The sequence below is a fragment of the Mytilus galloprovincialis genome, chromosome 2 (assembly GCF_965363235.1).
Source record: "Mytilus galloprovincialis chromosome 2, xbMytGall1.hap1.1, whole genome shotgun sequence".
NCBI classification, from domain to species: Eukaryota; Metazoa; Mollusca; class Bivalvia; order Mytilida; family Mytilidae; genus Mytilus; species Mytilus galloprovincialis.
Genome location: NC_134839.1, coordinates 108,417,937 through 108,443,514, shown reverse-complemented (window position 1 = coordinate 108,443,514; position 25,578 = coordinate 108,417,937). Strand labels below are relative to the sequence as shown.

At 31.3% G+C, this 25,578-nt stretch overlaps 1 protein-coding gene across 1 annotated transcript in view; it reads right to left on the bottom strand.

The window, feature by feature from the left end:
- Positions 1-537: 537 nt before the first annotated feature.
- The window catches only part of LOC143065322 (putative transporter HI_0519), a 49,894-nt gene continuing 24,853 nt past the window's right edge, over positions 538-25,578 (bottom strand). The window contains exons 6-12 of the mRNA XM_076238829.1: positions 20,467-20,628; positions 15,548-15,673; positions 14,784-14,914; positions 10,101-10,284; positions 8,266-8,541; positions 3,531-3,711; positions 538-3,122 (exon numbers count right to left, since the gene is read on the bottom strand). Coding sequence (XP_076094944.1) covers positions 3,100-3,122; positions 3,531-3,711; positions 8,266-8,541; positions 10,101-10,284; positions 14,784-14,914; positions 15,548-15,673; positions 20,467-20,628 — 1,083 coding nt within the window. The 3' untranslated portion in view covers positions 538-3,099. The remainder of the gene's footprint in view (positions 3,123-3,530; positions 3,712-8,265; positions 8,542-10,100; positions 10,285-14,783; positions 14,915-15,547; positions 15,674-20,466; positions 20,629-25,578) is intronic.

Sequence of the window (25,578 nt, the reverse complement as noted above, 5' to 3'; positions counted from 1 at the left end):
ATGTGCCTGTCCAAAGTCAGGAGCCTGTAATTAAGTGGTTGTCGTTTGTTGATGTGTTAAATATTTGTTTTTCGTTCATTTTTTGTACATGAATTAGGTCGTTCGCTTCTCGTTTTAATTGTTTTCCATTGTCATTTTGGGCCTTTTATAGGTCACTATGCAGTACGGGTTTTGCTCTTTGTTGAAGGTCGTACAGTGACCTTTGGTTGTTAATTTCTGTGTGATGTTGATCTCTTGTGGAGAGTTGTCTCATTGGCAATCTTACCACATCCTCTTTTTATATATCAACTATTAGCTTATCAAAAGGAAAACAACAAAACAACAAACCAATAAGGTACCAACAAAAACAAACCACAATGCAACATACATAGAAACGACCTATAAGTAAACAACTGCTATATCCCTGATTTTGAATTGGAAATTTTAAGGAAAACTGGTATGTTAACCCGGTTTTTTGGCAGCCAAAGCTCACGCTTTATGGAAATATTAAATATACCGCTGAAATGACACCATCAAAGAAATGAAAGAACAACCATGGTGATAAGTATTTTTGTTTTATTAATTTATTAAAAAAAATACAGTTTTCAAGCAAATTATTGAGGACAAAACTAAATACATATTATTATATATACTTTACAAAATAATAACTAAAATGTTCAATAAAATAGCCTCTCATAACAGATTCATATGCTTTTGACAATAAACCTTTCTCTCATCGCAGCTTCAAAAAATACATGAAAAAGAACACCAGGTCTAGGTAATAAGCCTAAATTTATACTCCGCCTTAAATATGAAAGTACAATTCCAATTAGTATCTTTAGATTTTTTTCAATTTCGTGGGTGTCATGGAAACCTGGGAAATCTAATTTTGTATATGTGTTTATACTTGTATAAAACTATTAAAGGGGTCAGCTACCTCGCAAGTGAATTGTTCGGCAAGGTTTCAATGTAACATTAACTTCAAATTAGTTTAGAGTTCTTCATTGGAATTCGAATTGATAAATACAGTTCTCAAAGTGAATAAAGGCTACGTTTACCAACTAATAAACAGTTTGTAAAATTTTCTTTTTTCAAGTTTGAGACTCATTATAATCTTTAAGGTAATACACTTTGTCCAGAATAATCCTTATTACTATGATGAAATGGTTACAGTAGCAAATTAACCTGACGATATCGGGATATGGGTATTTAGTCGGATCTTAACACGTACTTGTGATTTGTTTAAAACCGGTTTTAACGAAGAAATATCGAAATGTTCAGAACTTAATTAAATCTGTTTTTGGGTAAGATGTTGCAAGCATACGATTTTTATTGCGTCTTACACTTTGAGAAGCGAATAATCTTTAGCTTCTTTATTTAAATATTGTGTAAAAACGTTAGTTATGAGCTATGAAAGTCAAGTGGCTCAAGCATTTTACTGAGGAAGTTTTAAAAAAATGCAAAGAAATATTTTAACAGTGGGTTAGATTTCATTAGTCTTTACTATCTATAGATTAACAACTTTTGGTTATATTTATAATTTAGAATCATCATTGAAGGTGGAGCGCGATTGCACAGTTAATTAATTATATTGATGTGCCATTTGTATACAAGAGTGACATTCCGTTGTATTATGTGCCAATTCGAAAAAGTTATGCGAGTATTGTCTCCCTTTAACAGGTTCATTATTTTACAATTAAGTTTAGGTTTCTGATATTAATTTTAATAGTTACAAAATGTATCAATTCAATATATTTCAGTTTTTGTTATTGGTGTATCGAAAACATTGATGTACGAATATAATTTCATAAATTTGAAACGTTTAAAATGATTGCATACCAATATAAAGAACCGTTCATCATTTTTGAAAAAGACTATGATTGAATTTCGTATTATTTAACTTCCCTTCATGATAGATTGCTTGGGAAATGAACCAAAGTTCTCTGAAGGTAATCACAGAGAGGGACTAGCAAGCAATTTTTAATTGTAGCTTATTTAACGTTTAAACAACTTTCAACTATAAACAAATGTTATTTTATACAAATATAAGGACCTTGTTAGCTAAATCTACAAATTTTATTAGATATTATGAATTTTTATTACAATAGATTAATATGCTAGTTACAGCCTTACAAAACAATAGATCATTTAGAAAAAAACTTCTTTATTTTTTTTTACTGCAATCACAAAAATAAATAAGTGTCCCTTTTCAATCACCGCAATTGATTAAACAAATTATTTTAAATTTTCTTTTGTTTTGTCATTTATTTGTAACATGAAAAAATTAGTCATAAATTAATGGACACAAAATGGGTTCTTTTAACTTTTAACCTTCAAATGTCATATTGCAAAACCAATAAAAGTCTTGTGCGTTGTGTTCAGAAATATACATTACAAAGAATTAAAATGTAGAAAAAATCAAAATTAAAAGTATTGCATGCTTTTGTTGATGTTTTTGAATTCAAAGTGTCGATTTAACGAGTTGGAACGAAATATTCGAAATCATTTAAAATTTTCTATATATTATGACGTTAATTTGTAAAATAGATGTTAAAAGTGATAAAACTGTTTACAATTAAATACAACAAAAACGGAACGTTATTAAGCTTCGGATCCGTTGTCAGTTTGTGAGTTTTGACCTATGTTCTTTGAAAAAAGGGTAAAGTTATAATCCAGTAGAAAGAAGACTGTACACAAAAAAAAAAAACATTCACAAAAATGATATGTCAAAATATATAAAAATCACAGAGTAAAATTTCAAATAAAATTATGCGTATCAAGTTTGAAAGTAAATTAAATGTATGCAATAACAGATATTTCAAAATATTAAAATATACAGAAGATATATAATACGTGATAAAAAAATATATAAGATATAAAAAAGTAAAAACAAATAAATTTCAAATAAAAGGAAATGCAAAGAATCAATTTCCCTTTACAATTTTGCATCTCTTTTCATAGAAAATCAAGTTATGAATCAACTGTCTTTGACGGAATACTTGAATAGCATGAAGTAAAATCAGTGATATGAACTTCTTGACATCACATACTTTCCTCATTACTGGCTAGCTAAAATGTTATTGCACGGTCTTTAACTAAACGCTGTCCCTCTTCTACACTTTATCTTGGTTCATACATTAAACCTTTAAATACAATATACAGTTAATAAGAAACTGTTAATATATGAATTCAATAACTATGTTCGTGTTTTGAAAGTCTATAATAAGGAAAGCAGTAAAAAGTGCCAATGGAATAACCATTCTACACGCATCTTTGATCAGGTTTTATGCTTTACAAATTATTTACATCGGAAAATATGTAATTTTACTCGAATCCCAGTTTTAAGAAATCAATTGATTTCAATTGTCAAGCACTTTTAATTGATGTAGTTGCAGTACTTGGTGTTCATTATTATTTACCTTAAGTATCCTTAATTAATATCCTCTTCTTTTAACCAGGTTAAATCAATATCTTTTGACATTCTTGACTCTTGCTAAAAAGCAAAACAATAATTGCTTTGTAGTTACTAAAGTGAGTAAATGATAGTTTACCTGCTATGCATGCTGTCAGGAAGCAAGCTACGTTTCCACAAATCATGGCTCTTACCACCACTTTGGTGAGATCTTGCTTTCGAGTAGGTGCCATGGCCCCTAGGGCTCCAAGCATAATTCCAATAGAACCGACATTTGAAAACCCACACAAGGCATAAGTCGCAATAACCATTGACCTATCCTAGAAAATAAAAAAGATACATATCTATCAGTTACTTTATATAACTGTATGATTGTCTTCGAACTACATGATTGTAGTTCGGTCAGATGATATTTTGTCAACGGTACCTGCAGTTAGTGATTACAAATGTAAATTTCATAGTTAATTGATATAATTTAGTCTGTTATAAAATTCATCAAATTCATTTATTGTTATAGTAGTTTGATAATAATTGTATTCATATAATCAAAGTACACTAACCAGATTAGGTGGAGAACCAACTGTGAGTGCAACTTAAAAGGAAGATGTATTCTCATTAGCTGAAAAAACGTCGAATTTGAATTTGCGATTTACTTTTCGTAAAATATAACAGATTGAGATAAAATACTCGAAATACCACAATGTCTATGTAGACTAGCATTGATATAGTCCAAATTCAAACAATTGATTCTCTGCTAGACTATATACATACGAAATACATTTCTAATGCAATGAATGTGTAACAAGTGTTCTGATTGGATGACAGCAAGCGTAAAAGTCTCTATCTCCTTGTCTGTAACTAAGGAAGCCGACATTTTGAATTTCGGAATGTATTGACATGTTGTTTCTACAATAATAAACAAATAACTCACTTGTTGTGCCTTAAAATCTTCTTTTTATCAAATTTTATTACATTCTGAAGCGGCACAGAAGCCAGAAAACGCCCGGTGTTTATGTTTGACACCGGAAGCATACCTATGACGTCACGTAGTGTAGGGACCAAAGAAGATAACATCTTTTCGCGGAATTTTCTTTAATGAAGATTTTACACTAACATTATGATTGAAATTTAATTATGAACTTGTTTTGCATTAGAATAGAGATAACTGTATTGTATTTGAAGCTTTGCGGACGTCCATCGGTAGTTTTACTGTCGCAAATTTAGTTTACCTGGCGACGCGGAGCGCGCCAGGTAAACTAAATTTGCGACAGTAAAACTACCGATGGACGTCCTTAAAGCTTCAAATACAATACAGTTATCTCTTAAATCTATAAAGGAATCTGTACTTATATTGTAGTACAAAATTACAGGTAAAAAAATATTTGAAAATAAGAAAAAAAATACCTTAGTGAATGAAGGAGGTATAAAAGATAATATAATCATATTTATTCAGGGTGCAAACAAATCCTACTAAAAGTTGTAAGCAAGGTTTTGTAATCGGCTACAGAGTTCATATTTTCAGTAATGCGGGGTTCACACATTGCCGATTATTGCTCCCGTTTGAGATCAGACAGCGATACGACACGAAAAGTGAAAAAAGTCAGATTACAATCCTCAATTATCTGGAATGTCCTATCATTCCAGTCCATTCCAGTCGTTTAAGTTCGTAACAGATTCCTACGGGTCGGGAACTGTCCAAATAGTTCGGCGAATCACTCCGACAGTTAGATGCGTCCCGTAACATTCGGGAGAACTAAGCCGATTTTGTCTAGTCGGATTAAAGTCCCGTTATTTATACGAAATTCGTAAATGATACCCACGTCAGAGTCCCGACAATTACAGAATACAGTACGACTGAGACCAGACAAAGCCGTTTGCAATGCGATAGAGCGGACCGTGATAGGATTACGTTCCGACAGTACCTAATCATCCAGAGTATGCCAACAGTTTTCGAACGGATAACTTCCGTCAGCGTCGGTTTACTGTCTGGTCACTGTCGGATCTCTGTCGGATTACATTCGGTAGAATCGGGACGCAATCGTGACAGACTCGGTCGAATTTTACCTGAACGGTTTCGGCAAAAACGGTTCGCAATCGACAAGATCTGGATGCAATCTGGACTCAATCGGCAGAAAAACAGCAATGAAAAATTTCTCCAGATCATTCCCGTTCCACAGGACACCGTCCAGAATACATAGAACATTGTTAGGATTTTGATCCGATACAGCAGAATCTGTCACGACATAGGCACGATTGTAATCCGACTTGACAAAATCAGCTGAGTTTCCCCGAATGTTACGGGACGCACCTAACTGTCGAAGTGCTTCGCCGAACTATTCGGACCCTTCCCGACCCGTAGGAATCTGTTACGAACAAAAACGACTGCGTTCAGACAATGATAGGACATTCCAGATAATTGAGGATACTAATCCGACTTTTTCACTTTTCGTGTCGTATCGCTGTCTGATCTCTAACGGGAGAAAAAATCGTCAATGTGTGAACCCCGCATTAAGTAGATCTCTAAAAACATGTTTAACCCCAACGCATTTTCGCACCTGTCCAAATTCCCGAGCCGCTGGCCTTTGTAAATCGTTGTATTGTATGTTTCGTTTTTGTTTTATTGCTTTCAGTTATCTGTTTTAGAATTAAACATGACGTAAAATTAAGCTGAACTAGTTTACATATTTGTTTTAGGGCCAGCTAAAGCAAGCCTTCGGATGCGAGATTTTCTCGTTGTGTTAAAGACCCACTAGTTGCCCTGTGTTGTTTTCTGTTCGTTGGATAGATTTTTGTCTCTTTGACACTTTCCCGTTACCACTCTCAGTTTCAATTACTTACTAATAATGCTTATTACTATAATATTCAGGCATAAATTTAAGAAAATAAGAAAAGACATTTTGCTTTTAAAACGAGATGATAATGATTGTTTATTTTCTATTTTTTTACTTTTCACATAAATACACGTACATATTTATTTTCGTACACGTACACTTAGAAGATTTCTAGCGTTTGAAAGTTTGCAGTATAATGATAAACGGGGTACAATAATGCACAAATATAATGAGACTCGAGCATAAAAAGCTTTTTTTGTTGGTGTTCATTTAAACAAATCTTGAATGTGATTTGGGAAATGTGAAATAATATTTTTCTAGTACAGCAGTACGAGCAGGACTTTTCGTTATCTAAAAATTGATTTTATTTGTTAGTAAGTCTTTCAAATCTAATATAGGATTTCAAAATGCATTTAACGAAACACTTCTAAAATAAGCATCAAGTTCAGAACTTATCACTAACATCTAACCTATAGTCATAACCTTCCTAAAATATATTCTGTCACAGGAAGTATTATCATACATGTAAATTTGGTAATACTTTATTTTTGGATAAAGCTGTGACTCAAATCTAATTATATAAAAACACACGTATGTCGTCTGGTTTAAAAGCATGTTACATTAAATAAGTTTTTATTATGAAAACATACTGACATCTGACAATCATCAATTTAAGTGTCATAATCATACAACTCATTTCATTTTATACCAATAATAAATTTTGAAAGGATGGACGAATTCACTATCCGGCACTTTAAAAGGTCATACAAATTATTTTGTCATTTCCTGAACTATCGTAATGACATGCAAGACGAGGAATAAAAAGGACGTGTTTTCGCGTGTATTGTTTCGTTGGCTTATGTCATAAAGAGAGTATCGCCAATGAATAGTTTTTGTTTCATTTATAAAACATTTTAGAAATAATAAGGTATGGTATATTTAATTCTATTTTCAAACATAATTTCATATAAGATGGTATAGTTCATAAAACAACGATTCATCAATTGCAAATGGATTTGATCTAGCTCTCGATAACCTGTTGATTTTTCCCCTTTTTGTTGGTATCATGAGTCAAGCCTTTTTATACAGCTTGATAAGATGTTGTGGTATAATACAACTGTTCCAGACTAGGGGTTGTTGAGCACTCACTTGCACGTTTAACCCCTCCACATTCTATGTTAGTTTGTCAAGATCCTGTATTTGGTTAATTTTTTGTTTGTCGTTTGGTACACAAATCAGGTCAACACTCTAGTTTTGTTTGGATTATTTTACATTTTGCCATCTCGGGGCCTTTTATATTTGACACAGTATGGACATCAATGGAGACCTTACCGTAACCTGCTGGTAATAACATCTAAGTCATTTGGTCTATTGTGGTTTGTTTCAGATGTAATCATACCTCACCTACCTATTTCTCCTTTATATACATTGTTTAATAAGGAAAACCATTTCAACAATAATGCTTAAGTGATCTTAAAGTGATAAATGCATAAGTAATAAAGAGGACGTAAGAAATGCATGTACTTGTCAGAATTATTTGGAGAATCCAAGGAATATCTAATTATTAAAGGCATGGATTCAATTCGATGTAAGGTATACGTCAATAGAAATATTAATAAACAATACAAAAAAAAAAAAACATCTAGTGGTCAACATAGTATATAGCAATACGTATAAAAAGATGTGGTATGATTCCCTTTGAGACAATTATCTAAGTTCAAATAAAGTGGATGTAAGCAATTATAGGCAACCTTATGTCCATCGACAAATGAGGACAACCCATACCGTATAAGGAGCGATAACAGCGCCTACATAAAAAAAAAGTATGAACAAATGTAATTGACAAAACTAACAGCCTGGTTATTTTTATATAATTAAGGTAACAAAACTTATTATCATACACGAATTTCTGAAATTCGCAATTAAGAAAAAAATGAATAACCAAAATATTGAAGGGATCACTTTGAACTTTTTGATTAATTCAGATACATCATGAAACCTTTAAACGATAAAGCAGCATTTGAAATAGAGTAAATGAAATACCTCAATGGTTCCTCCAACGAGAGTGTGATTAAAATCCAGATAATGAATATCCCGACCAACACGTGTCCAGTTTCCAGTGTAACTGCTGTTTATAGCTGGTAATCCCTCATACCATGTTAGGTTTTCCCTATTGCCTATATATTTGGACAATTCGTTATAAGCAACGAACTCATTGATGAAAGTTTTGATTCCGATTAGTTCTCCAAGCACACGACAATCAGTATGGTGGACGCCCATTACCCAAGACATAGGCCAAAATACATAGGAGCAAATAAACTAAAATGAAAAGTAATATGAGATAAATACATTGCAGAATATTATAAAGTATTATATTTATCATATTTATTTTACTATGCATTATACACTACGGTAAGTCATGCTTGTGATACTAATTTGACGTTTTTGTTACGAGATAGATTGTCATTGCTTCTTTGACCAGTATTTTTCAACTTTCAAGCTTAAATTTTCTAAAAGCTAAGTACATCATCTTCCCTCGTGAATGGTCTTTAGCTAAGATATAAAAAAAAAAGATTTTTGGTTTGTTCAATCATAAATGACAGAGAAAAAGTGAACTTACAATTCGCCCACTTTGGTTCATTTTCGAAAAAATTAGTTAAGAAACATCACCGATGAATTATTCACATGCAAGTGAATAATACGACTCCACTTAATCTGTATTCGAGTGACCTCCAATTAAACACCATAGCTGGGGATCGGGTTACGTATGTCTTTGGTCATTATCAGGACAACAACGTCAACATTGAAAGTGAAACAAAGATGAACCTTTTTGTTGACTATTTTGATCAACAGATATTCATTCTTATACAGTTTACGATGATACACACACTTTTCAACCTACTATATAAAACCATACAGAAATAGATAAATTCAATTGCAAGTGGTCGATATCTATTTGTACTAATGTTAATGTTGAACGCATCTATACTATCGAACTAGATATAAAGGATACTACAGATACAGTTAAGTCGACCTCATAGCTTGACTTACATCTAGAAATTGACAATGAGGGTCGGTTGAAAACAAAACTTTACGACAAAAGAGATGATTTCAGCTTTTCAATTTTGAACTTTCCATTTCAAAGTAGCAATATTCAAGCAGCACCTGCATACAGGGTATATATCTCCCAATTGATACGATATTCCCGTGCTTTCATTTCCTATCATGATTTTCTTAATAGAGGGTTGCTGCTCACAAGGAAGCTATTTAACCCAGAGTTCCAAATAGTGAAGTTGAAATCATCCCTTCGTAAATTTTAAGGACGTCATCACGAGTTGGTTGACCGTTATGGAATAACCGTTTCACAAATGATATCAAATATGTTCCTCACGTCGTACCTACAATCCCCTTCCCTTTAATGAATGTGACCTACCGAATTAGACTATTTACCGGGTTTTTTTTATCACATAAACAACACGACGAATGCCACATGTGGAGCAGGATCTGCTTACCCTTCCGGAGCACCTGAGATCACCCCTAGTTTTTGGTGGGATTCGTGTTGGTTATTCTTTTCTATGTTGTGTCATGCGTACTATTGATTGTCTGTTTGTCTTTTTCATTTTTAGCCATGACGTTGTCAGTTTATTTTCGATTTAAGAGTTTGACTTTCCCTCTGGTATCTTTCGTCCCTCTTTTAATGTTTATATCAGGTTATATTACCATCGGCAGTATCGATAGTTTATTAGAGGGAGTCTAGACAAAAATCCACATGAAATGATGATACTTATTATCGAATCCATATAAAAAAGGCTAGAATTTAAAATCTGAAACTTCCATTTTATAACTAATATATCAAACTGGTACTACATCCTACATACCTGGAAAGTTACAAGTTCATAATCTGGTGGATATAAGCCTGCTCTTTCCCCAAACCATGTTAAAGTGGCGTTTACAAACTGAAGTAGTGATATAAAGGCTATGAGATTTACAGCAATATTGGCAACAAGTTTCACAGACATACATGCTCCATTAGATGCTGCTTCAACTATATTTCTTTCTTTCCTGTAATATAAACTTTTTTTTTTAATTCTATAAATATATATATCAGAAGAGAACAAAATGAGACAAAAGTAAGTAACTATGCACGGCCTTCAATTGTGACTATATGCAAAATAACATACCGTATCAATGGTGCAGGAAAGAGTACTCTGTTTTATATAAGAGGATTTTACCAGCTCCTACTAGGACCTCTTATTTGAAACAAAGGTGCCCTCCTTGCAGATCAGACGGATAAGAACAATGGCTCTAGAAAGATTATAAACAATATGGCTCCTGTGTGCTTACAAAATTTGGTAAGTGTCAAACATTCTAAGTATTCTGTCAGGTATGTAAATATTCTGGAAATTCCACTGGTAACAATAACAATATACTTTATTTGGAAACACTCAGACACATATTTACATGTGCAACAAGAGGCAAAATGCATAGTCATTATTATGGTTACTACAAAACAATATATATATGTTAACATATAATCATATAAGTAACAATATTTTAACTAATTTCTTAATAAAAGTCTGGTAAAGTCAACCCGTTACGGTAAGAACTCTTTTAAATTTTCTACTGCTACTTTATGGATCAGATCAGCCTTTTAAAACATATCAGGACTGAAAACAGTTTTTTTCACATCTCAAAAGTTTTGTTCAGTCCTTGAACGGCTTGGAATGTCGCTGTTCTGCTTGCAGATAACTCGTGAGTTGGTTGTTTTTTATGTTGGTTTTCGTTGCTCTGGTCTCGCATGTTTTACTTCATTCTATTTATTGCTTATATTCTTTGCATGCTATGTATTTGAGATTCAACTTGATATTACATGTTGTTTTATATGTCAAATTAGACGGTTTTTATGTTTATGTATATGTTTTAATATTCGGTCAAAAGCTCCTTAGAGACTATTTTGTAATTTTCACTCATGCCGAATAAAAATAAAGTTTTCTTGTCTTATTTTATCTTATATCAAGCTTTAAAAGACCCCAAAATGACAATTGTAAAATAATTCAAACAAGAAAATTAATGGCTTGATAATAAACAAAACAATAAACAAAAAACAAATATTATATACATCAGTAAACGACAACTATTAAATTATAGGCTATAAAATGGCTCGAACCGACAAAGGTAAAACAATTCAAACTAGAAAACTAACTAAGACTACGCATTAGGGCGCGACCAAAAAAGTTTGAAAAGCTTAATTGATTACGACTTTGAAGATGAAAGTTTTGAAGATATAAAACCTTGTGTCTAATCTGGTATAAATCATCTATGTCTGGTCGGTGATTTCATATTGAGAAAATACAGAACGGGATAGTGAAAATCAGTGAACAATATGTTTTATAAAAGTCAATCAAATTATTAGAAAAAAATCATCTACTTAACAATTTGGACACATTGATAAAATAGCCTCCTTGAGAGCAGCAACCGCCCCGTCAACTCAATCTGTGGAATATAGCATCAAATAATAATGTCAGATTATTTCAATTTTGGTCGTGAATCTCCCGTATGAATGATATCAGACGAGAAAAGTATCAGGCAGTCGGCTTGAAGAGGAGCACAGTAAATTAAAAGAAACCAGACATTTGGCTTGCAGTTCATCTGCTCAATTACTAAAGAACTATGCAATGGTCGACTGAAATGTCTAAATATATTTCACTTAAAAATAAAATCAACAACTAAAATTATCTTGCTAATTACTATTTCGGCTTATCAGTGTTCGATCTAGATCAAAACGACCATCAGAGGTTAAAATGTATTTACAAGTAAAAGCTCAACTGATTACCATTTATAAAGGCCCTGCATTAACCTATAACTGGTAACATCTTTATTTAGGGATTTCTGATAAATAAGTCTAATTGGAAATATTTTCCACATATTCTTTTTATATTGGAACTAGATAGAATTGTAACCTCATCCATTGTATCAAAAATGTAAAAAAATGTCTACAGAATAAACACAGCATTTCAAGTCTGAACTTGGTGATGTTAAACAAAATCTTGCCAAGTTATCAAAACACTAGGACAAGACATGTTATGCAAACACAAAAAATATCAACGTACTTACTGTTGATATTTTACTTTTCAATGTAATGTTTCGCATAAAAACATCGTAGTGGTATTTTTTTTACCATACCTTGTATTGTAATGTTGTTTATATAACTGAATACAAAATATGATATATTTTATCTTTCTTATATTTCAACAGTAAAAGCTACAGGTGTGACAGACTTATTTTTGCAGCAAACATGAACCTAATTTGGATAGTGTTACGATTAAAAATATGTCTGCCGATGGTCTAACCCCTTAGTCTGACGATTTCCTTTATGTTTTAGTTTTATAAATTTACTGTTAACAAACGTATGCATTATTCAAAATACTTAGGATTTTCTTATCCCAGACATAGATTACCTTTAATAGCCGTATTTGGCACATCTTTTTTTGAAATGTTGGGTCCTACAACTTTGTACTTGTTTTGGCTTTTTAATTATTTAGATCTAAGCGTCACTGATGCAGCACCTGCTATACGGTGCATATATCTCCCAACTGATACGATATTCCCGTGCTTGGATTTCCTATCATGATTTTCTTAAGAGAGGGTTGTTGCTTACAAGGAAGCTATCAAATCAAGAGTTCCAAATGATGAAGTTGAAATCCTCTTTTCGTAAATTTTACGGACGCCATCACGAGTTAGTTGACCGTTATGGAATAACCGTTTCACAAATGATATCGGATATGTTCCTTGCGTCGAAAGTACAATCCCCTTCCCTTTCATAAATGTGACCTACCGAATTAGACTATTTACCGGTTTGTTATCTCAAAAGCAACACGACGAATGCCACATGTGGAGAAGGATCTGTTTACCCTTCCGGAGCACCTGAGATCACCCCTAGTTTTTGATGGGATTCGTGTTGTTTATTCTTTAGTTTTCTATGTTGTGTCATGTGTACTATTGTTTGTCTGTTTGTGTTTTTCATTTTTAGCCATGGTGTTGTCAGTTTATTTTCGATTTATGAGTTTGACTGTCCCTCTGGTGTCTTTCGTCCCTCTTGATGAGTCTTATGAAGACGAAACGCGCGTCTGGTGTATTAAATTTTAAGCTTGGTACCTTTGATAACTATTAGTATGTGACGTCATGTAACCTGTTAAGAGTGTTATCTAAGATTGTCTCTAAAATACGTAATAACCAAACCAAGATAAAGAAGATAAGATTAATTCTAATAAATTATGAACTACTTTACAAACACGTTTCCCTTTATCTGTTCTACATTCTATACAGAAAATTAAAAAAAAATACATGAATCTGAAAAAAAAAGAAGAAAAATACGGGAAATAAGTTTAAAACAATTCACCGTATACATGAACAACTTTAATACAAATCTTTTTTTATCCATATAAATATAAATATAAATATCAAGATGAAATCAAACAGTAAGCAAAAAGGGTACATTGTGTTGATAGGAAAATATTTGATTTTTAATACGATATAATATCATTTTTTTCAAATTTACTTTTTTTGTATCATTGCACATTTCTTTAGACTTATAGTATATATTCTATTTATATGAAACTCATTTTCGCTAAAAGGGTATGATATTGAAAATTAATAGTCAGAACGTTACAAACACCAGTATATTCCAACATTTTACTGACGAGTAAATTTTATATATTGCAGTTTATCTGTTCAATTCCTAAAGAAATAGACATAGCTTGTCTTGGTTGACTGCAGGCCAATTGCTTGGAAATGTTTAAATTGATTTCACGGAGAAATAAAATCAACATCTCAAGTTATCTTGTAATTACTATTTCGGAGTTATTAGTTCGGGCGAGATCATAACGACCATTACAGGCCAAAATGTATTGCCCAGAATGTGTCAAAGCCAATTAGAAAATATAATTAATATTTTATGCAGGTGAAAAATTGTAAACAATAGTTCTTGTAATTTTTGTACACAAGAAGAAGATTATGATCACTTCTTTATACTGTGTCCGTATTTAAAACTTTTTTGGAATAAAATAAATGAAGTTTTAAAGAACAGTAAAATAACTTTGAAGATAAAACTAAGACACTTAGTATTTGGATATAAAACTTCTCAGGAAGAATATTTTGACTTAAACTATTTTTTAACAATTGTGGGTTTTTCAATTTACAAAGCCTATTACATATCTGATCAAAAGACAATAAATGTCAATGTTTTCTCAATGTTTCTCAATAAGTTTAATAGAAGAGTATGTTTGAAAATTAAAAGTAATGCTTTAGTAACTATTAGAAAACATATGAATAGTCATATTAAGTGATTAAGTGATATTATTTAATGTATATATAATGTAAAAAATGTTATAAGTATTTTACAACTTATCACTATCTTGAGTGATTAGTGGATTGTAACAGGGAACATCAGGAGGAGCTTGGACTCCTGAAGAATATTGTAACAAGCCAATATTTGAAATAAATATTTATTTATGTTGTTAAAAAAAATATATATTATCTATTTAGAGAATTATTATACTTACCCACTTTCCATTTGATATACATCTTTATTCTGAGCCTTCGACACTTTAGTTTCTGGGTAAGATAGTTTGGCCATAGCTAGTGCTGCAGGAGCTGACATTACAGATGCCGATAAAAGATGATTGGCAGGAACCTATAAATGGAGACAGATAACAAATATTTCATTAGGAAAACTTCTGAATAAAATACTGATGTTCATTAGGAAAACTTCTGAATAAAATACTGATGTTCATTAGGAAACACTTCTAAATAAAATACTGAAATAGATGTTTACAGATGTTTATCAAACATTTAGATATACAACGCACGTAATTACAGTAGAATGAATAGAGATATCTGGGCCTTGCTCATACTTTTTGACATTTATCTCGATTTTGACATCACTGAATGAGACTTATGCATGAGCAATACGACGGGTGACAAATGTTGAACTGTAACTGTAAACCTTCCGGATCACCTGAGTTAACCTCCGGTTTTAGTTGCTATGTAGTGTTTTGTGAACGTCGTTTTCTTTTTTTATCATGTCAGAGTGTACTTTTGAAGAATATTTGATGATTGCTAGTCTCACGGATTTATTTTTTTTTTCTATTGTTGCTACTTGTGGACTTTAACTTCCTGTCAAGGACTTTGGCATTGATATGAGTAAATTCGAAAAGAGTTTTGTTCATTTCAAGTCCATAAGATTATAGGATTCTGCTTATCTTGAGTTACATGGCGACATACTAAATATGAAGGCATAATGATACTATTTCCTTTATATAATTACCCCCATTAAAACATAGGCAGCCATGACACTTCCGGCTATGGTTGCAAATCCACCTGTCATAATTGCATGGATTTCAGAATTCGTCAACTTTGCCAAGAATGGTCTAATCATCAGAGGAGCTTCACTCTACAATATGAATTCTTAATCAACTCGAAACAAAAAACTAATATAGTATCTATCAGGTTACAAATGTTGCTTCGTGTAAATCTTTACGTTAAAGTCCTTACCAAGAAAGGTCATTTAAAAAAAATTGACAACATTAATTGAAAAATTTCCTAGTTACTAGTTGAACTGTTTTGTTTATATACTGTTTAAATAACCCAACGATTTTTTGAAAGTCAATGTCTTAATACATTTTGGGGGAAATACTTCTATGGCTTTTTGCTGATGACAACATTATTGTCGCAAAAACATTCGTTCATAAATAGTACTTTTTTAACCGAGGTTAAGTATGTGAAGAATATCACATGTTTTAGATGGTAAACTAGTGGGTAAATGTGAATTCCTGTATCATAACACTGTAACATAATAAAAATAAAAAAGAAGCCGGCATTATAACGGGATTAGTTGGCTTCCCGAATGGTTAAAATTGTAGACTTTATCGGTCCCTTTCAAATTCAGTAATGATGATGAAGATAAAATCTTATTTCATTTATTGATAAATGATTTTGTAATGTCATTGTGATGTCATAGATATAGGAAGATGTGGTGTCAGTGCCAACTCTCCATCCAAATAACAATTTAAAAAAAGTAAACCATTATAGGTCAATGTACGGCCTTCATACATATTATAAAAACACATTTGATTATATCATTTATAACATTAAACATTTTAACAGCTTGCCCAAAAAGATATTTGAATCCACGTATAAGAAACCATTTGACAACATTTCGTTTTTGTAGGTTGTTGCATATACTGATATATAAATTGGAAGATTTCAGAATGAGGCAGTTGACAGATATTTTAATAGTTTACTTTCTAATGTAAAATGTGGGGTTTTGAAACTAAACAAATGTGTTGTTACTAATATGGTATATATTTTATGTATTAAAAATTTAAGTACGTCTATAAAACAAATATAGTTATCAAAGTCATAAAAGGATATCTTATCTAAACGTGGACAATTTCTTATATTTTCAACTGCAAAAGCTGCAAAACTTTAAAAAAAGGGTACAAAATCAAATGAAGCAAATTACATTAAAACCAATTCACCCAAAATATAACAAAAATAACAATTTTACTAATCCTTCCCATTTTGATTTATCTACATTCTATAAACAAAAGATACGTGAATCAAATAATAAACCAAACAGTAAACCAAGCAGGGTACATTACATTGATTGAAACATATTTGATTTTCAATACGATATAATATAATTATTTTCTTATAGAATTTTATTTGTATCGTTGCAAAAATCTTTAGACATATAGTATATATTCTATTTATATGAACTTCATTTTCGCAAAAAAGGTACGATGTTGAAAATTAATGTTTACATGTAGAACATTGCAGACTTCAACATAGTCCAACCTTTTACTGAAGATTTTATTTGATGTATAATTTTAAGTTGATATTAAAAATTAGATATTTCCAGCTTCCATATCTTTACCAGCTTCAACAGCAGACCAAGCTATATTAGTTTAAACAATATGTATTTAGATAAATCAACATTAAACGATATTATACAATGAAATAATATTAAGGATTCAGAAACAAGCAATTTACTTTTACAAATCTGTCTCCTTTTACAACTTACACTTATTGAACAATACATAAATATAAATACTGGCATGCTCTGTAATAAATATATGAATATGAAAAAGGTAAAAAAAGACAAAAAAAAAAAGATTAATGAGAAAAATAAAATAAAAATAATAATAAATAAACATGAATTATTGTAATGTATACAGTGTGAAATGCTAGGGTTCCTAATGAGTGATGAAGCATTAACATCAAGGGTTAAAACGTTTACTTTTAATAATATATTTTTGCATCAAACTAAATAAAATACTATTTTGCTCATCTGAGAGTACCGTTGATCCAAAAAAGCAAAGTTTTTGTGTTTACTTGGACAGGAAGAACTGAAATAGAATCTGATATCTGCCTGTACCAAGTCAGGAATATGACAGTTCTTGTCCATTCGTTTTTGATGCGTCTTGTTATTTGATTTTGCCATGTGATTATAGACTTTCCGAATTGATATTCCTCTGAGTTCAGTATTTTTGTGATTTTACTTTATAGTTCATGTCTTAAATTAGTGTATATAGGACAAGATAACAGGAAGTGAGTATTTGTTTCTACATCACCACAACGACAATTTGGAGAGTCTACTAAATTACAAACGAAAAGGTGAGAATTCAATGAACTTGAATTCATTCTTAAGCGAGCATGAAGAATTTGACCAAAACGATGTCCTATATAATAATACGTTGGGACCTTACTATTTTGGGTACTAATTTGTTTTTTGAATAATGATAGAGATTCACATTTTCTTATGTTTAAGTTAAGAGTGTTCCAAAGTTTTGCTGTTGCAGGGATGAAATATTCAGAATATAAATGGGTCCGTGTTTTGACTTGTGTTATATTACTTCTTTGTCTTGCATTATGATCATGCCTACTTCCTACTGAATCAGGCAATAAGTCTCTTAAATAATCTGAAGTTCTATTATTCAAAATTTTGTGATAATGAATTAGTCTATGATTGCGTCGTCTTTCAGATAATTTTTTTCATCGAGTTTCAACATATAAATTGCATGTCAGTTAACTGCTAGTAGTCTGTTGTTATTTATGTATTATTGTCATTTTGTTTATTTTCTTTGGTTACATCTTCTGACATCAGACTCGGACTTCTCTTGAACTGAATTTTAATGTGCGTATTGTTATGCGTTTACTTTTCTACATTGGCTAGAGGTATAGGGGGAGGGTTGAGATCTCACAAACATGTTTAACCGCGCCGCATTTTTGCGCCTGTCCCAAGTCAGGAGCCTCTGGCCTTTGTTAGTCTTGTATTATTTTTAATTTCAGTTTCGTGTGTACAATTTGGAAATTAGTATGGCGTTCATTATCACTGAACTAGCATATATTTGTTTAGGGGCCAGCTGAAGGACGCCTCCGGGTGCGGGAATTTCTCGCTACATTGAAGACCTGTTGGTGACCTTCTGCTGTTGTTTTTTTTCTATGGTCGGGTTGTTGTCTCTTTGGCATATTCCCCATTTCCATTCTCAATTTTATACTAGTAAGTTTAGTACCCCCGTGACGATAAGAGCTGCGTCAAGATGAATATTTTCAAGTTTAGCAATCAAATTCTGATTTTGGGAGTCCTAAACGACATCGGCATATTCAAGAATTGGGCGAACAAATGATATGTAAGAAATCTATCAAGAACATTTTTCATTTTTCTCATTATATTTATTCTTTTGTAAGATTTAGAAACTATATATTCAATATGATCGTTCCAGGATCCGTTGTTAGAAAAAAAGACACCTAGATGTTGGTGTTTACTTACTGTTTGTAGCTCTTGGGTATTCATATTTAATGGAGGATGAAAGAGTCTATTTATTTTTTTTTAAATTATCATACTTTTAGTTTTTTGGGCATTAAAATTCACTAAAAATTTCATTAAAAAGCTATATCATTATATATTATCTGGTACCTACCGATACGTGCTTCAATCGATATAAAACTATACCAATACTTGGAAATATTTCTTAATTCCTACTTGAACTGATTTGTTTAAATTACGCAAAAGATTTATTTTATTCAAAATGATTTTAATAGTTTAGAAAAACTAGAAAATCAATGTCTTGATATTCGTCATATTTGTTGAAAAAATGTTTCCATGCTTTGTGCTGCTTAGACCATTATCGACGCAAATACACCGAAGCTTTCACTCAACCCTTTTGATTATTTCCAAACCTATTATACGAAAGAGAAGTTGAAAATGAATTAAGCTGTGTTCAATTCGTTTGATGTGTTTGAGCCTTAGATTATGGCATTTGACAAGGGACTTTCTTTTGAATTCGTATTTTTGTTGTATATATTTTTTTATATATCAAGTAGCAAGTTCTATTTTCTTGGAACAAGTTTTCGAAATGGATGATTTTCCTTATACCAGGGTTCTAGCTGTTGGTTATATAGATCGTCACATGTTTTTGTTTTCTATACATCGTTGCTTTCACCTATTTGGTTTTGGGCGTTCCAGGTATTAAACGATAAATTAAGAACGCATTTAATATTTAAACTATTATTTTAAAGTTTCTATGAGTAAATTCAAGCTAAGTGTACTGTATCCGATATCTTAATTCAATAACAATAGTAATATCTCAAAACAGTAAAGGTAAAATTGTTAAAAATTAAGAAAAACAATATCATTATTGACTGTTTTTTAATTTATTTCTTTCGCCATACCTATTATTAGGTAAATCAATAAAGTTGTCATCTTATTCCCCCGTTTATTTTAGCTGTGATGTTGACTTGATACTAATATATTTGCATGTGGGGATAACACAGACTCTCGCTCCTGCTTTATTCGATTTTTATTTTAGGCTACCAAAATTGATTACGGGCTCTTTAAACCTCAGGTACTGATTACCTGATCTTTATTTGACAAAACATTAAGGCAATTCTCTTCAACTTCGTTCTTTATTTGGCCTTTAGCAATTTTTATTCGAGTGTCACTGGTGAGTCTTCTGTAGACGAAATGCGAGTCTGGTGCAAATATAAAATTTCAATCCTGGTATTTATAATGAGTTAACCTGATAATATTTTTGGACTCCAATCATTTTCGAAAATAATTACTTTCCGGTTTCACCGATAGGGCTCCACATAAAGGGATAGGGCCTCCCTACACGTGGACTCAGGACTACAAATAAACTGGAGCACGTATGCCAATATTAAATTGTATACCACAACACATACCTGACCTATAAAAATATTTCCTGCAGCATTCAAGGATTCAGCTGGAGATGTTCCAAGTGCAAATGCCAGACCACGTGCGATATACTTGATGATGAATTGCATAACTCCCAAGTAGTATAGAATAGCAATCGCAGTACTGAAAAACACAATTACTGGAAGCACCTGCAAAACATGACAGCATTCTTATTATCCTTGGCTTTAAATGCGCCTGTCAGCTGTACACAAAGTAATATCACAAAAAATACCGAACTCAGAGGAAAATCCAATCGGAAAGTCCATAACCACATGGCAAAATAAAATAACAAAACACATCAAAAACGAATGGACAATAACTGGCATATTCCTGACTTGGTACAGTCATTTTCAAATGTAGAAAATGATGGATTAAACCTGGTTTTATAGCGCTAAACCTCTCCCTTTGATGACAGTCTCATCAAATTCCGTTATATTTACAATGATGCGTGAACTAAACAGACATAATAAATAAAATAGTTAAAATATGGGTACAGTAGTCATCGTCGTGTAACAATTTTAAAAGGAACAATTTAACAGAACACAAAAACGTCTATCTACAAACACATTCATTGATTCGCATGTCTGACGTCAGAAAATTTTAAACGTCACATATATTTGTCGTTCAATGTATATACAAACAATTTAAAAATTTCACACGGGCAATGTTAGCATACAGGGTTAAAAAATCAAAAGTATGTAAGAATTAATTTCAGAAATAGACCGAGATTTAAAATAGTCCAAAAGTTATATTGAATTTATAAGAATCCAGAAATAGTTCATTCCACTACGCGATTGAATAATTTTGACGTTTATGGGCCACGTTAAACAGATATCACATATAAAACAATCCAACAGCAAAAGAAATATTAATAACAGAAAAAGACAAACGAAAGAACAATATAACAACATCAGTACACAGAATCTATACATCAAGACCATCATGTATTGTTTGTGAAGTTGATACGGAATATTTATCAACAAGGTCTTGGTACCTTCCGCTGAGTTTTTACAAAGAGATTGTAAAAATATTACAAATATGTACATTAAATTCTTTAAAAACCGAAGATTGTAAAGATAATCTATTAGTTAGGCAATTTTATTAATAAATACACAAACATTTTTTGTGCAACATTTTAGTTATCCATAAAGTACTAACATGGAAGTGAAAACATTCAAAATCGCATGGATGAAAATTAAAGTCTTGATTATGAAATATTTGAGCACTTACAAACACGTTTAGCCAAGTCATATTCAATGCATGCCTATCCATTGTCAGAAATATGTAATTAAGTGGTTGCCGTATGTTGTGCTCTCATATTTATGTATCTTCTATTGTTTTTACATAAGAGGACGTTAATTTTTCTCATTTGAATCGTTTTAATCCTTTGAAAGTGTGTTTTACAGTATGGGTTTCGTTCGTTTTTGAATGTCGTACGGTGAACTATAATTGGTTACATGTTTATTGTTTGGATTCTGGTAAATTAGACTTATTGGCAATATTTCTCACATATTCTTTTTATATTGGAACTAGAAACACCTGTGAGCATCTACTGTGTATTAAAAATCTTAAAAACATCTGAAGAATAAACTCAGTAATTAAAGTGTTAACTTGGCGATATTAAACTAAATCACATCAAGTTATAAAAAAATTAAAAACATTTTATACAAAACACACAAAAAAATAACCCAATCTACCTACTGTTGATTATTTTAACTATGAAATGTAGTGTTTCTTATAAACCCATGCCTGGTTGTACTAGAACTAATCAGTCACCTACAAAATGTATATATCTAAACTCGAAAAACTACATACTTGCAATACAATCTGCAAGTATGATAGACTCATTTATGCAGCAAAAATGAGTAGATGTCTTTTGATGGTCTGACTATTATGAATATGTTTCCCGATGGTCTGACGATAATAAACCTGTCTTCCTATGGTATAATTCTTTATTCCGTAAGCAAATATACAGCTCATAGGATTAAATACATATACAAATTATACAATTTACATATACATATACAGCATTAATATATAGCGGAGTTTGGCATACAATTTACATTGGTAATAAAAGTACATTTAACAAAAAAATTAAGTGTTACGAATTTTCTCTGCCTCATACAGGTATTTACCCAGATTATTTAATTCTTTAATATGTCTTACAGATAGTAATTGAACTAATTTGAAGGTAGATGGGTTTCTATAATAATATATCTTAATATATTTACTTCTGACATTTACATATTTATCACACTTTAATATAAAATGATATTCGTCTTCGATCACTTTCTTATTACACATATTACAAACACGCTCATTTCTGGAAATATTAAAGTATCGTCCAGTTTCTACATTCAGTGAATGTGAATTAATTCTATATTTAGTTACATATGACTGGTATAAACTGTTCAATGGTCGATTCAAATAAAATTGCAAAGTATGTCCATCATGTATATAATGATATAAATTACATTTTGAAGTATTTTCAAAAAATGACAAGCCTTCAGCTATATAATTATCAACAATTCTCTTTTTAAATTCATGCAAAAATAATTGACTATTTCCAACACTTTGTGCTAACCATATATCATTAAATCCATACCTGTTTAGTATGTCTCTAATTTTACAACTCCAATTGAGTTTATTATTCGGTTTAACAAAACTAGATTCGTACATGTCTTCATAAATACTATTCAATATACAATTATTAGATTCTAATAACTTCAACCAGTAACGTACCATTCTTACATATCTATTTACATACAATGGTAAACGCCCAAGTTCAAAATAGACCATATGGTTTACAGTCGTTTTTCTCACTTTCAAAATTCTTTTTAAATAGTACAAATGAAGCGTTTCTATATCAGCTCCCTTATGGAAACCCCATATTTCACAACCATAATTCACAATACTTGTTACATATGTATCAAATAAGGATATCAAAGTCTCAGTGTTATAACAATCATAAATCTTAATCAATAAACAAAATGTAGCCTTTCTACCCTGCTCAGATAGTGTTTTCTGTGTTACAGTAAAAGTACTGTTATAGTTTAATAACAAACCAAGATATACAAACTGATCACACATTTCTATCATTTTACCATTCAAATACCATTTTTCGTTCTCTTTCAGTACACCTTTGTTACGAAAAACAACTATTTTGGATTTTCTTAGATTAATGTCAAGACCATTCTTGTATGAACTATCATATACAGTGACTATCATTTTTTGTAATTCAGAAATACTTTCGCTGAAGAGAACTGTATCATCAGCATACATAAAAAGATAAAGATTTAACAATTTTACTTCATATGGTTCTATTCCTTGTTTAATTAACTCAATTTCTATGTCATTTACATAAATTGCATATAAAAATGGTGATAATGATTCAACTTGCATTAGGCCAACATTACAATGAAAGAAATCTGAAAATTCACCATCTAATTTAACACAAGTTTTTAACTTAGAATACATTGATTTAATAAGATTCAGTAAATTTCCACTAATACCGCATTTTAACATTTTTTGCCATAAAACATAATGTGACACACTGTCGAAAGCTTTGACAAAATCTATAAAACAACAATAGAGACGTTTTCCTTTACGTAAACTTTTTGATACAATAGAATGAAGGGCAAAAATTGCGTCGTGTGTTGTGTACCATATCCGGGGACAAATCCAAACTGCGCGTCAGTCAATATACTGTATTCTTTGCACCACTTTAATAGTCTTGTATTAATGACAGAAGTAAACAATTTCCCAACATGAGACACAATCGAAATTCCTCTGTAATTTCCTGTATCATCAACTTGGTCTTTTTTAAATAGCGGAACAAAAACACTCTTGACCCATATTTCAGGAAACCAACCGGTAATAAGTATTACGTTAAAAAGTTTACATAACAGTGGCAGTAGGGCTAATTTACACTCCTTCAAAAATTCATTTAATAGATTGTCGTAGCCTGTTGCTTTTTCAGTTTTCAATCTTTTAACACAAACATCAATTTCTTGCTCCGTAAAAGGTCGGTCCAATTCTTCATAAATGACTTCATTGTTGACTTCTACTTCTGGTCCGTCGTCAAATTCTTTTTTTGAAACTAAGTTTTTAAAATGCGTAACAAAATCGTTTAATTTTATGTTGCTTTGTATGGCCTTTTTCGTTTCCTGAATTTTCGATAAAAGTACTTTGATTTGTTTTTCTCATAGAACTCAACATGTTTCCCCTCTGGTTTTTTTTATATCGGCTTTTTAAACTATTCTCAGTTCGTTTAAATCTTTGTTTAGCAAGATTTAAAATTAGTCTGTTTTCTTCACACTTATTTTGGTTAAATTGTTTCAACGAGCTTCTATATTCTATATACAATTGTTTGCAGTCATCGTTTATCCACGGTTTATCTTGCCTTATATGTGTAGGTTTATAAGTTCGCTTTGAGCTGTTACAATAATCACATTTTAAAACTTTAGTCACTTCTGTTTTTGTATATTTATTGACAATATCGGAGGGACACGAATTAATATTGTTCACAATTTCGTCGATATTCCTTGGCTCGTCGGATAAACTATTCATCAGTTCATTAACTTTATCGGAATTTGCCGCAAGGTCCCTTTTAACGTCATCTTTAAACCCTTCATTCCATTTATAACAATCATATTTTACAGTTTTACAAGTACATATTTCATTTAAAGTTAATCCTTTAAGTTTAAATACAACTTTTAACGGTGCATGACATGAAAAAGTAGTAAAATCACCAATGACAAAATCATTAACCAATAGAAAATGAATCACAAGATAAAAGTAAATAATCAATTATGCTACATCCATTCTTATTTTGAAATGTAAAAGTTTCACTTTTTTTCCCAAAACGACCATTACATACTCTTATACCAGAAGATTTACATAAATTCAAATTTTACGACCAAACGAATTAGCCGGCTTTATGTCCTCTGTTGTTCTTTTACATGGTAGATCAGGTTCATAATTAAGTAAATCAGTTTCATTGCAATTAAATACATTTAAATTGTCTTGCATTATGAAGTCATTTTCTAAACCTATTCTTCCGTTGAGATCACCAATCACTGTAATGTTACTTAATACAC